The following is a 12,616-nucleotide window of genomic DNA, read 5'->3' as shown; positions in this document are numbered from 1 at the left end:
TTTGTACATGTAGTCATTTTTTTCCATCAACTAAATGTCACTAGCATGACAAAAAAAAATGGAGAGAAGAATGAGGGTGACAAATGAGGGAAAAGTGCACTTTTTTTCTTTTTTTTTGTCATTAGAAAGAGCACTTAAAATATAAAAAAGGGCTGCAAAACAATGCAGAGAAGGGGTTAGGTAGAACTTTGAGTGTGATTGAATACTAGATATTTGAAATAATCTTTTTAAAAAATACTATATAATAAAAAATGATATATATGAAATAAAAAAATATTTTAAAAATGTGTTCGAATAAAACATATTCTTTCTCTTCTTCCCTTTTTTTTTTAAAAATAAGGAATGCATCAAAACTAAGGCTGCAAACGAGTCGAATTGAATCGAATTTTAACCGAATCGACTTAATTTGATTAGTTTGAATTCGAGTTCAAGATCGACAAGCTACCAATCTAAAGCTCAAGCTCTAGTTTGACTCAAATTTGAGTTGAGCTCGAACTCAAAAAAATAAAAAAATAATTATTTTATTTTAAAAAATGAATAAAATGATAATTTTCTTAATAACTAATTAAAAATAGATATATATGTAATTTTATTATTAAAATAAAAAATGATATATATATATATACTTGCGAACTAACGAATTTAATATTTTAACTTTAAATTTGATTTAGCCAGTTCGAACTCGATTCAAATTCGAGTCAAACTTTGATTTAAGCCGTTCACGAACGGTTCGATCCGAACACGTTACGTAGAGCCGTATAAAGCAATAAATAAATTCTAGTAATGAATGCTAGGCGGTACAAAACTCGCTGAACAACTTTAGCATGGTCTGACTATCAATTAAATGGACTACAAGCAAGGACGACGAGCAAGGACGACCATGTTAACTGCCAACCAATTAGACAATCAAATAGTAGGTCCTATACACCTAACAAAATATGATAGGAAAGTGTTAATATATAGCATGTGTAATCTAATAAAAGCCAAAAAAAAAATGCAAGATGGAAAAAGGGAAGAAAAGTTTCTGGAAGCCTGGGTGGTATTAACAACAGCGTGAATGATGAAAAAAGGGTCAAAAGTTTCTCGAAAGTCTTTTTACATTATTCTTAACTAATGTTAGAAAACATGTAGTTTAGGCTAGCGCTTTGGACTATTAATAAAATCTTGAACAAAAATGCGCAAGATGCCCACCATATGTATCGTAAAATAAAAGTGGGGGACTCGGCCCTGTTTGGATTGCCATTTTCTGTCAGAAAATTGCGTTGTTTTCCGTGATCACATTTCCCTATTACCTTTTTCCCTCACATACATCAAATCGCTACAGTAATTTTTCTATGAAAAATGACGGAAAATGCAATCCAAACGGGACAAATTTTGATAATCGCAATTAGAAATTAAAGATTTTACCAGCAAATTTATTTACCAAGAAGATTTTAGTAATAGTGCATTCTTGCAATATTTGCTAAAATTTGTCTTGCAACATTGGCGACAGAGTAACATTCTAGTATCTAGTAAGAACACGAGGGATAAAAGGAAGGGCTACTGCCTTAAGTTGGTGGTCGTGATTGGCTAACGAGATATAAGATTAAAATTAAAGGCTCAAACCACGACACATAATTTTGGCATGCTAATAAATACATAGATTCTTTGTGAAATATATGAATAGAATAAATTCTATATGTCTATTACAAAATTATATATAAATCATGTGTGATAAAATATAATTATTTTAGACTTTGAACATTGTTCTCTAGTGATTGGACTGAATTCCCAAATAGTAGAATTTATTAAAAAAAAAACAAACGGTGATGTTTTTCAAACTCTTCCAACGGGGTGAAAATCATATTTAGTGAATGTGTTTATGTAAATAACAAATTTACAGAATGCTTTTTTTAATTCATCTAGATATTGATTTTTCACAAAGTAGCATCCAATAAATACATGATTTAGAAAAATTGATCCATATTTTAAAATTATCAGTATTTGAAAACTCTTTTTTTTTAAAAAAAATATCATAATTTGAAATTTTTCCCCTAGTGATTGCTTCGTGCCTTCCCTACCCTTTCCTCCGGAATACTCAAAAAATAATTGGCACAAGTATGAAAAAGCTTTTCTAACGATTAGCTGCAAACTGCCAAAAGTATTGATGAAAGGACATTGGGCCCAATTTAAAAGAAAAGAGAAAAAATTTATTTTATTATTAATAATACCAATCCTAGTCTTGTCAACTAACTCAAGCGTGCCAAAACAGAGCAGAACATTTTTCTTTGTTGAAGCTCTGTTCTAGTTTCTCAGACATCCATCAAACAACGGACAGCAAGCAGTTTTCTTGAAATGGTTTAGTTTAGCTGTTTTATGCATGCCCTTTTGCAGAAAGTTCAGAGTTTTCTATATAATATGTAACTATGCTGTTAATTGTTATCTGGATACAGAGGGATCTTTTTGGCATTGAATAACTATTGTGATTTTGGGTAGAAAATAACTGATTCTGGAGTATGATCCTAAAAGGTGTGAAAATTTAACTGGAAGAAGTTACTTTTTAATGGAAAATAAAATATAGTGTCCTTTACCCCGTAGCTGAGAATCTTGTTGTATTGAAAACCTGGTGGGAGATTAATTTGGTTCAAACGTAAAATTTCCTGTGAAACTTATGAAAATCAGTAAAGATTTAAGCTGAGAAAATTTTAACTGGAACTTATGTGTGTTTTGACCGTGTCAGTGTGAAAGGTTCAATTGGAGGAAGAGTGGTCTGGATTAGTTTGTCCGACTGCTAAATGTGGGAAAAGATGGCCATTACTCGTCTCAATCTTCATTGTTGTAGATACAGTCGATATTGGTCACATTTATCGGTCTTGATCTTCAGAGAGTGCTGTAATATTCTGGGATCATGGACTTTTAGTTGTCAATGGTGGCAATTTCAACTGTAGAATTTATTATTAACCGTGTAGATCTTCTTGTAGCACTTGTTTGTATCTCCTGCATTACTTTCCTTAGAGCCATGAAGTCGCTTGTTTTAGATATTTGGACAGTTTGTATCCAGAATCCATGGGCTTGTGGAAATGTTCTCTTTGCATTGTTTTTCATCACTAGTTTTAGCCTTTACATTTTAACCTTCTTGTGTTTAAGCAGTTCATACGTTTCTCACCACTTTGCTTCATCTATTATCCTATAACAATTTTCTTAGAAAAACTTTTATTTTCTATTAGATATGGATAATAGATAGAGATCTGGCATTCATTGGAAGCTATAACGAAGACGGTGCACAGTTGTTATGTCTCTGGGCAAGGTTGAGGTAGCAAGTCCCATTACGTTGTTGAGGAATTGATGGTGGGCATATCCATAATAGATCAATGGCTAACAGAAAGGCACATGTGCACATAAAGAAAAACCAAGATTACATTTATAAGCTAATGAACTCATACTTTATGTTGATGTGCGCATATATGTTTGCATGTTTTCAAGTATTTGGTGGACAAATTACGGTACCAGTTGGTCATGCATTGTGATAATTTTTATGCTTCATTCCTAACAAAAGTTCATGCCATAGCCAGTTTTGATTTTAATAGTATTATTTCTTTCCTTCTTGCTGGAATGTGTAATCATTTGCACCATAATACAGGTGTTTTGGAGTGGCACATTGGCAATGGACCAGAATAGCGTGGAGCAGGAAGTAACAAGAATTCTTGAACTTCTCATGGAACGAAATGTGTCCACCATTGTTCTTTCTGGGAAATCAGGAAGTGGGAAAACATGGATGGCAAGAAAAGTTGGTCTCCTCGCAGTCACAAATGAAAGAGTTGACATTATGCTTTGGATTTCATTGAGTGTTAGGCATGATGAGATGTCTCTCTATGAGCATATTGCTCATCAGTTGTCTCTACTTTCGACTTCTGCGGAGCTGGAAATTGATGATATCGAGCAGGTACAGAATGACAATGGTAAGGAGGAAACCTTGGATGACTTGAAAGGAAAGGTGCAGAAAAAACTTTCAGCTAGTAATGTTCTTCGAGGGATACTTGTAATTTTGGATGATGAAGGAAACAAAATGAAAGAAGGGGATCGAGACTTAGAAGAAGTCCTTCAGTTTATCCGGCAGAATGCCTGCCAGCCGTCAATAGAAGTTGCTGATAGAGATGGACAGCAAAAACTTAAGGTGCTAATAACTTCTAGGAATGAAGATATGAGGCACCAAACTCAGGGGGATAAGAAAGTGATTGGGATGATGCGTCTAACTCCAGAAATGTCAATTTCTTTGTTAAAGCAAGGAGCTGTGGCAAAAGTTATTGAAATTTCAGTTGTTGAATTTTTAGTTAAAAACTTCATCGATAAAAAAAAAGGTCTTACACCTGGAGAAGTAGCCTTGCTTGCAAACCTACTAAGTTACCATCAACAAGATTCCAAAGTGCAGGATCTGCAACAGGCTTTGGAAGAAGCATGGGGTGGTGATGACTACAATTACACCCTGTTGCTCTCAAGTGGATATGAAAGGGTGTCAGATCATATTTTGGTTGACTTTTCTTGGCAGGGCAGCCATTTCTTCCGTGACCATGGATCTGTTCACTACTGTGAGCTGATATCATACTGGATACTAGAAGGATATCTTAGTCCTTTTAACAGTCTTGAGGAGGCTTATGAGGAGGGGCACCGCGTTTTGATGCAGCTTATGTACTGTCAAATGCTGAAAGAAGTAAGTGATGATTTCCTCCAAATGGTCAGCGGAACTGTACTTATTAACTATCATCGTCAGGGATATGGTGGAATAGCTAATCTGGGGTTTGCTAATGTTCTTGTGAATAGTAATTATTGTCATGGTATTGGAAAAGTCACTTTGATGGATGGTGTGATCAGAACACTTGTCAATCATAAAAAAGTGCAGCCATTAAAAGTACTTTTACTTGACGGGAGTGGTCTCAGCGGGCAAGATCTGAATAGTCTCCTACTGAACAATCAGGAGCTGCAAATTCTGGGTCTTTTCAGCCTCAGAATTACATCATTGCCATTTGCCTCGTTGCTTCTGCGACTTGAAAAAACTGAACATTCTTGTGCTCAGGGACTGTGATTTCTTAGAAAAGATTGATGAAATTGCAGAGCTAATGACATTAACTGTCCTTGAAGTATCTGGTTCTTGCTTGATAGAAAGTATACCAGATAACTTTTTTCAGCAAATGACCCAACTTCGTTCCCTCCACTTCTCTGACCTTCAGATTCAAGTCTTGCCTAAATCTTTTTATGACCTTACAGAACTCCGCTGGCTTATTCTAAAGGGCTTGTCTCATTTGACAGAGTTGAAGAGTCTGAAGAAATGTCAAAAACTTATGGTTGTTGATCTTTCTGGTGCTGCCTCCTTGCCAACTTTTCCAGAAAAGAACTTGAAATCATTGCCGAAACTTCAAACTTTAAATCTTTCAAACACCAAGATCAAATCCTTGCCTATTCTTCATGAAACCAAGGAGCTTACTCATCTATCAGTTAGTGGTTGTCGCAACATGGATAGACTGCCCAGCATTCGGTCTCTAACTAATCTGCAAGTTCTCGATGTTTCATGGTCAGCGATAATGGATTCCCAGGACAAGTCATTCGAAATTAATAGCAGTCTGAAGATCCTTGACTTATCTGGAACTGCGATTCCTTGGGTACCTTTTAACATCAGCAAACCTTGTGAGTTTTATTTGAGTTGCTGTTCAGAGATAAAATACATGAACTGTGTTGAATCTCCCAAAGAGCTAGAGATACTTGACTTTTCAGGTGCCTGTAATCTTGTCAAAATCGAAGCAAAGTTCTTTGATTGTTTAGAAAAACTTCGAGTTCTCAACCTGTCAAAAACAAAAGTCAAAGATCTGCCATGCCTTTCTCCTCTCAAAAACCTCCATCAGCTGTTACTTTCAGGTTGTCTGAATCTGGAGAAGTTGCCGAGCTTGGCTTCGAGAAAGCTGGAAGAGCTTGATCTATCGAACTGCCAAGCTTTGACCATGATAGAAGATGTATCTTTTCAGCATCTACCTCGCCTTCGGCGACTTATCCTCTCCAATGCTGAGATTGAACGCTTACCAGACCTCAACTCCCTGTCAAATCTTGAGGAGCTAAATTTGAGTGGTGTTATATCAATTGAAAGAGTTGATTTCATTGAGCATATGAGTAAACTTCAGCATCTAAACCTCTCTGAGACCTTACTTGAACAGCTACCCAGCTTATCAAATCTCAAAGGCCTTAAGCATCTGTTTTTAAGGGCCTGTCAACAACTAGAGGCTCTTCCCCCCTTAGAAGTACATCACAACCTTGAGACTCTTGATCTTTCACAAACAGCAATAACGCAATTGCCATTCTTAGGCAATTTGAGCAACCTGCGCACTCTTTTGCTTAATGACTGTCCAAGCTTGGAAGACTTTGAAAACCTCGAGATGCTTCACATATCTCAAGTAGAAAATCTCCCTTGTGGAATCTCAAATTTGACTCAGCTGCAGTGTCTTGCTTTGCCCAGTAAAAAGAAAAATATTCAAGCTGCTGATAGCAACAAGGTAACTGGCTGGCACCAAAAGCCGAGTGAATTACATTGGTCATTTTCGATTGTTGATGGAATGGTATCAAATACTGGCAGAGCTTTAATATCGTATAATGATTCACTATTTGTTGAATTCCTGGGCAGCAATCCTTCTTTATTGGATACTACCTCAAATCATTTACTTATCTCTGTTCATCCTATTGAGGTGCAAAATGGAGCAGAAGACTTGGTTCTCTGTTTAATAAAGAGTTACAGTTTTCTGCAACATTAAGTTCTCACCTTCCAAAACGGCCAAAACCAGCTATGAATGCCCATTCCTAGCGTCTCCGTTTACTCTGTTTTCTTTTCAATATTTGCTCCTACTCTTCATTTGTAATAGTTCCTCCATCTTCCTTAGGCAATCGATTGCTCATACTTCACACGCCTTTGATCATCTGATGGATCTGGAATATCGCTTGTGATGGTCCCCACTGAATCCGTAATTTTTGCTCAAAGAGTTATTGGGCCAGAATCGAATCATCGCGAGATTCTCTCTTTCAATCCTAAAGTTGTCTCTTTTTAATCAAGAGTAAAATGAAATTTGATTGAAATTGGAACCCCTTCCGGCTGCGAAAAGTCAGATAAAAGATACAAAAAGTTTGTTGGGAATGTTAAAGAAGGGAAAAGTTGTCCAAATGCGTGTGAAGAGAATTGAGCAATGAACAGTAGACATTTAATTATTGCATCAAATCCGTTGAAGAACAGTGGACTCGTGACTTTAATGAATATGATGCCACTTTATCAAAGGCAACTACTTTTTCCACTTTTTGTCTACTTCCGTTGAATGCTTGACTTCTCCGGCCCTTGAATTTGCTCTTGCATCAAATCTATCCGCCAGACTCCCTCAAATCAAATGAGAAAAAAAAATCCATCCGCTGAGATTATATATTCAAGTTTCCAACCGAACCGCTTGTTTTTTTTTCCAAATCTGCTAATGAACTGATTTAAACCCAAATATTAAAGTGAGTGCTGATGAGATAGACACGAGGAATCAAATATTAAAGTGAGTGCTGATGAGATCGACACGAGAAATCTCAAATCTAACAACCAAAATTTAAAAATTTTAGATCTAATATGTATTGTATCTAAGCCTGACTATACAGTAAATATTGGGCTACTGCACCTACCTTTTGTTTAGAGGTGTCAAAATGGGTAATTTGGACGGATTTGGGTTGATTAAAATGAGTAATGGGTATAAGTGAGTCAACCTATTTATATCCATTTAATTGTATGCGTGTAAATGGATGAGTCAAAAATTGAATTGGATAATCCAATTACCCATTTATAACTCATTTATTTTAACTTTTTGTAAACTCATTTAAATTCATTTTTACAAACTAAATTATCAATTTACAACTTATTTTGCACCCATAATTAGTTTTAAATATTTATTTATAATACTCAATAAACTAATTACCAATTTGTAACAGTTCCTACTCTTTATTTGTAATAGTTCCTCCATCTTCCGTAGGCAATCGATTGCTCATACTTCATACGCCTTTGATCATCTACCTAGTGAGTCATATCTCTCAACCACATGGCTCTCAACCCGGACAAGAAATTTGCTTATACTTCATACCTTCAACGACACTTTGTCCCCACTGCCTCCATACCCGTTGTGTATATAGCAGCGTATGGACTTATGAAAATTTAAAAAAACAGTGGCAAATTCTACATTTTGCCCTCATTAAAGTAGATTTAACAATGCAAGTGTGTGGATCGGAGATTATTTGAAATATTATTTGAAATAATTATTGCAACACTTTTTGTGATATGAAAAAAGTGATTGGAAAGATAAAAATATATATATTAGAAATTATATTTGTGACGTAAATAAAAAATTTTTGACCAAATTACAGCTACTGACACTATTTACCACTGGTTTTACTTGGACTATGTAAACTACACATTGGCTCATCAGCTACAGAGAGTCGGCATACATTATCTTCTTGTTTCTGCTTTTGTCATGCACTTTGGTAATTGTTTTTGATTGATTGAAACAATAACTCAACAATGAGGTTTTGTCTTAGTAGCAATATATTTTTAAGAAGGGATAATTTCAGAAACCTCTACTAAGGTTTGTGACTATTTCAGTGGCCTTTTTTTAGGTTTCAAAAATTACATTAACCTCCATTAAGGATTATTGTATTGTAACATCTATGTCCAACCAGCAATTAAACAATGATATTAGGAGAGAGAAGATAACATGATTTCATCATTGCCCCTCATCTATTATATTATCTAATTAATCTAATACTAACCCACACATTAAAGAAAAATACAAGAATTCGTTGATTACCATCTGGGATCAAATCACATATATCATGGGATCAAACTTGTTGTCATGGATAATCAATGACAAATAATTAAAACAATTTGCCGGTTGGAGTAAAATGTTATAAGATAATTAACATCAAGGGATGTTAGTATAATTTTCAAAACCCGGAGGAAGGCCAATGATGTAGTTAGAAACCTGAAGAGAGGTTTCCAAAATTATCCCTTTCAACGAGTGATAGAAATATTCATGAAAAATATACCGTGTCAACTTTCAACATAGTTTTGTCGAATTGGAAGTTAGATATAATATGTTTTGTTGTTTGACCGTATTAGTCTAATGGCTAAGTGTGGGATTTAAAACCATAGAATCTTAAATTTTAATTTCCCTTCCTCCTCCCCACTTCTTAAGTTTCACCCTCCCTTACTAAGAGAGAGGGGGGGGGGGGGGGGGGGGGGGAGAAAAATGCGCTAACCTAACAAGGAAATTACAAACTGAACAACTCAAGAAATGAAGTAGAAATTGTGAACGACTCGAAAATGGGAAATGCAGTTGGAGTTGAAATTTTTACAAAGAAAACTAAATGAGATATAAAAACAATAAAAAAAAATTTGCCTTAAAGAACATAGTTTAATAAAATGTTGCCCGAATGCCAAGATTTTTGGGCTACGCCACTAACTTGTACATCTCTTTAACGTTCTCTTTATTTATCTTTTTCAAAAATTTCTATTCTGCAATTTATTCTAATATGATGTTTTACAGGCTTTTTGTATTCATTAATTTCTGAATTTGGCGATTTTTGCGATTAACACACAATCTCTTGCAAAATACTCATTTGCACATGTAGGCTAGAGATAGACATGGTGCTGCGGCGTGCTTGCCAACCGTGAGTTTTTTGCGCCAGTTCACTTGCAAGATTTGATCATCAGGAAAAATATAGTTTTAATCCTAATGTTTTACTCATGTGTTAAACTGATCTATAATGTTTCAACCAAAATAAATTTGATTCCCCAGTTTTCGAATTTTAGACATATTTAGAATAATTGACCCAAAATCAACAATGTCTAAAGGTCAAAGTCAATTTCCCATTCAAGCAGTTCAAAGATAAGGAGTTTGTCGTCGTCATTTAGTGTGAATTCATCGGTTGAACTTTCTGTCATCTCATTTGAGAAGATGCCAAGCAAGCGCACAAGATCATCACAGCTGGAGAGGGACGGGCGAAGAACCATACCAGACTCAAGATCCTGACAGTTATCAGAGAAATGGAAGAAAAACAACTTGAGCATTTCAGTCATGAGGAACACCCTCTGATCCTGTGTGAATTGCAGAAGGAAAACGATGACGGTAGCATTGATCAAAAGTCAGCAGTCTGTTATGGGTGTCAGGAGCAAATCTCGGACTCCACAGCATACTGCTGCTTCCGCTGTGATTTCTTTCTCCACAAAAGATGTGCGGAGCTTCCTCGACAAATTAGGCACCCGATGCATTCCCAGCATGACTTAGTCCTTCTTAGGAATCCAACTTATTTCTCGGGTGGTTGTTCTTGCAATGCGTGTGGCCAAGGTGGTTGGAAGTATTTCACCTACCATTGTTCCTTGTGCCAATTTGATCTCGATGTGTCGTGTGCTATTTTGGATCAGCGGGAAATTAAGCTCGATTGTCATGACCACCCTCTTCGACAGCAGAGACCAGCTGATATCTATTGTAATGCTTGCAGTAAGGTTGGTGAAGATTCATCCTATCTGTTCGCTGTTTGTCCATTTTGGATCCACAGAAAATGCGCACTGCTATCATCACCTGTGAAGCACAAGGATCACAATCACCCACTCCTACTGGCTTATTCTCTTCCGCCTGACTACCGCAGTTTTCGACAACGTTGCCCTGTTTGTCGCGAAATGATACATCCGAGCGATTGGCTCTATTACTGTGGCCCCTGCAGATACTTCGTCCATGTTACGTGCGTTGTGATCTCTCAAGAGGATGAAGGGCAGCTAAGTGAAGATATTGAATATCCTATCTCGTAAGAGCTTTTCTTTATTTTGCTTGCTATTGTTAACGTAATGGTTGACTCTTTAGCTCTGTTTGTTCCCCTCCAAAAATTTAGTTTTTTACCTTTTTACCATAATCATGATGAAATATTTTTGGCATTCTATCCTCTGAATTTCTTGTCTTGTGGGTTGCTAGAGGAGAACGAGATCAAAATGTGGTGAAACTACCATCCAGTAATGCGGCTCAAGAATTGATCGCCCGTTTTCTTCTCAAGGAAGATGAGATCAGTAGCGGTAATGACTCAGGCAAATCGAATATTCCAGAAAATATATTTATAGATTCACACAGGAAGCATCCGCTTGTTCTTTCACAGAAAGTACAAAACTTAGATGAGATAAAGAGTACTGCTAATAGTGACGATCAGGAAGAAGCAAAAGCATTGTTAGTATGTGACGTGTGCATTGAACCTATTTGCTCATCTGATGATCTTCATTACTACGCTTGTGTTGAGTGTGGTTACTTTGTCCATTTAACTTGTTCTAACCTCCCCCCTGAATTGCACATTCCAAAGCATCCCCAGCACCCATTCTCCTTGACTTGTAAATCGAGTGCAGTTGGTATTTTTGAATGCGAGGCATGTCGCTGTTGGACCAATGCTGCCTGGTGGACCAATGCTGCCTGTTATAAATGCAAATCTTATGAACTAAGCATTTGTATAAAGTGTGCGAGTGCTAGCATGATCACGAGCAGTGTCAAACACGATGGTCACAAGAAGCACCTCTTGACTCCATTTCAAAGTTCACATCTTTTCATGCGTTGCACGGCATGCGACTATACACGTGGAGGTGGTTTTTGGTTTGCTTGTGAGGATTGCCACGTCTATGTGTGCTATGCCTGTGCTCTGCTGCCTCCTACAACCACACAGAGATGGGACAAGCACCCGCTTCACCTGATATATCCTCCGTATTTCGAACATCCTGAGAAATTCTACTGTGTGCTCTGCGAAACAGAAATCAACCCACATTGTTGGATGTATCACTGCCGTGAATGCGACTACTCATTGCATCCATGGTGCATTCCCCAAATTAGGAGGTTCGGACGTGTGAAGTATGGACGCTCCCTAAATGTGAATAATCATTCTCATCCCCTCACTCATGTTCCCGAAGCAAAATACAAATCCTTTTGTGGGAGCTGCAGCGACAGGAGGTTGGATTGGGAAGAGGCTTTCGAATGCGAATCGTGCAGCTTTTATCTCTGCCGAACATGTGCCCGCCAAAGGGAATTGCGTGTTGTAACCATTAATGAGTGATGATGAAGGATCGCACGAACTACAGGTTTCTATATCTGATTTTTCATTTATAATACTTATGAATTGCTTGGAAGTTCAAATAAAGTAATTAGTCAACTTGCAGATCACACTAGTTTTTTGGTGTTGTCTTTTGTTGGTCTGTAATTTATGCAACAGATCTCGTTTTAATGCTCCAATAACTGGTAATTGCACTCTCCTAATCTTCCATTCCTATCAAAACCACTCAATACTTAATAAAATACAATTAGAATGAAACGTAGAAATAATTGATTTTGTCTTTTCACATGATTAAAAAGTTCACATGATTATGGAATTAACATTACAAATTTGCCCAAAGAGAGACAACTTCCCCACTTCCAACTAATTCCCAATTCCAAGACAACTCCCCCACTTTCAAATTCCTACATTGCCCATTTCTACTAGCTAAATTTCGAATTTCAACAATGCACCAAAGAGGAGTGTTGCTGCCCCCATTGCTGGATGTTCAACTCCCAGATTTTATATT

General features: G+C 36.7%; 3 protein-coding genes across 3 annotated transcripts; all 3 read left to right on the top strand.

The window, feature by feature from the left end:
- Nucleotides 1-3,643: 3,643 nt before the first annotated feature.
- Nucleotides 3,644-5,059, top strand: LOC113705702 (putative disease resistance protein At4g19050). Its single transcript, XM_027227620.1, has one exon. The coding sequence runs from the start codon at nt 3,644-3,646 to the stop codon at nt 5,057-5,059; it is 1,416 nt and encodes a 471-aa protein (XP_027083421.1).
- Nucleotides 4,293-6,832, top strand: LOC113706764 (putative disease resistance protein At4g19050). Its single transcript, XM_027228750.2, has 2 exons — nt 4,293-5,658; nt 5,746-6,832. The coding sequence occupies exons 1-2, from the start codon at nt 5,094-5,096 to the stop codon at nt 6,768-6,770; spliced, it is 1,590 nt and encodes a 529-aa protein (XP_027084551.1). The 5' UTR covers nt 4,293-5,093; the 3' UTR covers nt 6,771-6,832.
- Nucleotides 6,833-9,930: 3,098 nt separating this feature from the next.
- LOC113706763 (uncharacterized) lies at nt 9,931-12,215 on the top strand. Its single transcript, XM_027228749.2, has 2 exons — nt 9,931-10,833; nt 10,998-12,215. Exons 1-2 carry the CDS (start codon nt 10,076-10,078, stop codon nt 12,109-12,111), a joined length of 1,872 nt encoding a protein of 623 aa, XP_027084550.1. The 5' UTR covers nt 9,931-10,075; the 3' UTR covers nt 12,112-12,215.
- The last annotated feature ends 401 nt before the right edge of the window (nt 12,216-12,616 follow it).

The sequence above is a fragment of the Coffea arabica genome, chromosome 8c (genome assembly GCF_036785885.1).
Source record: "Coffea arabica cultivar ET-39 chromosome 8c, Coffea Arabica ET-39 HiFi, whole genome shotgun sequence".
Classification (NCBI taxonomy): domain Eukaryota; kingdom Viridiplantae; phylum Streptophyta; class Magnoliopsida; order Gentianales; family Rubiaceae; genus Coffea; species Coffea arabica.
Note: the sequence above shows the minus strand (reverse complement) of the source record. Positions and strands in the feature narration are given on the sequence as shown.

Excerpts from the sequence above, each read along its gene's own strand:
- LOC113706764 (XM_027228750.2), top strand. The coding sequence starts at position 5,094 with ATGACATTAACTGTCCTTGAAGTATCTGGTTCTTGCTTGATAGAAAGT. Across the intron at positions 5,659-5,745 it reads TTTTAACATCAGCAAACCTT|GTGCCTGTAATCTTGTCAAA; the intron begins GTGAGTTTTATT and ends TTGACTTTTCAG.
- LOC113705702 (XM_027227620.1), top strand. The coding sequence starts at position 3,644 with ATGGACCAGAATAGCGTGGAGCAGGAAGTAACAAGAATTCTTGAACTT.
- LOC113706763 (XM_027228749.2), top strand. The coding sequence starts at position 10,076 with ATGGAAGAAAAACAACTTGAGCATTTCAGTCATGAGGAACACCCTCTG. Across the intron at positions 10,834-10,997 it reads GATATTGAATATCCTATCTC|AGGAGAACGAGATCAAAATG; the intron begins GTAAGAGCTTTT and ends GTGGGTTGCTAG.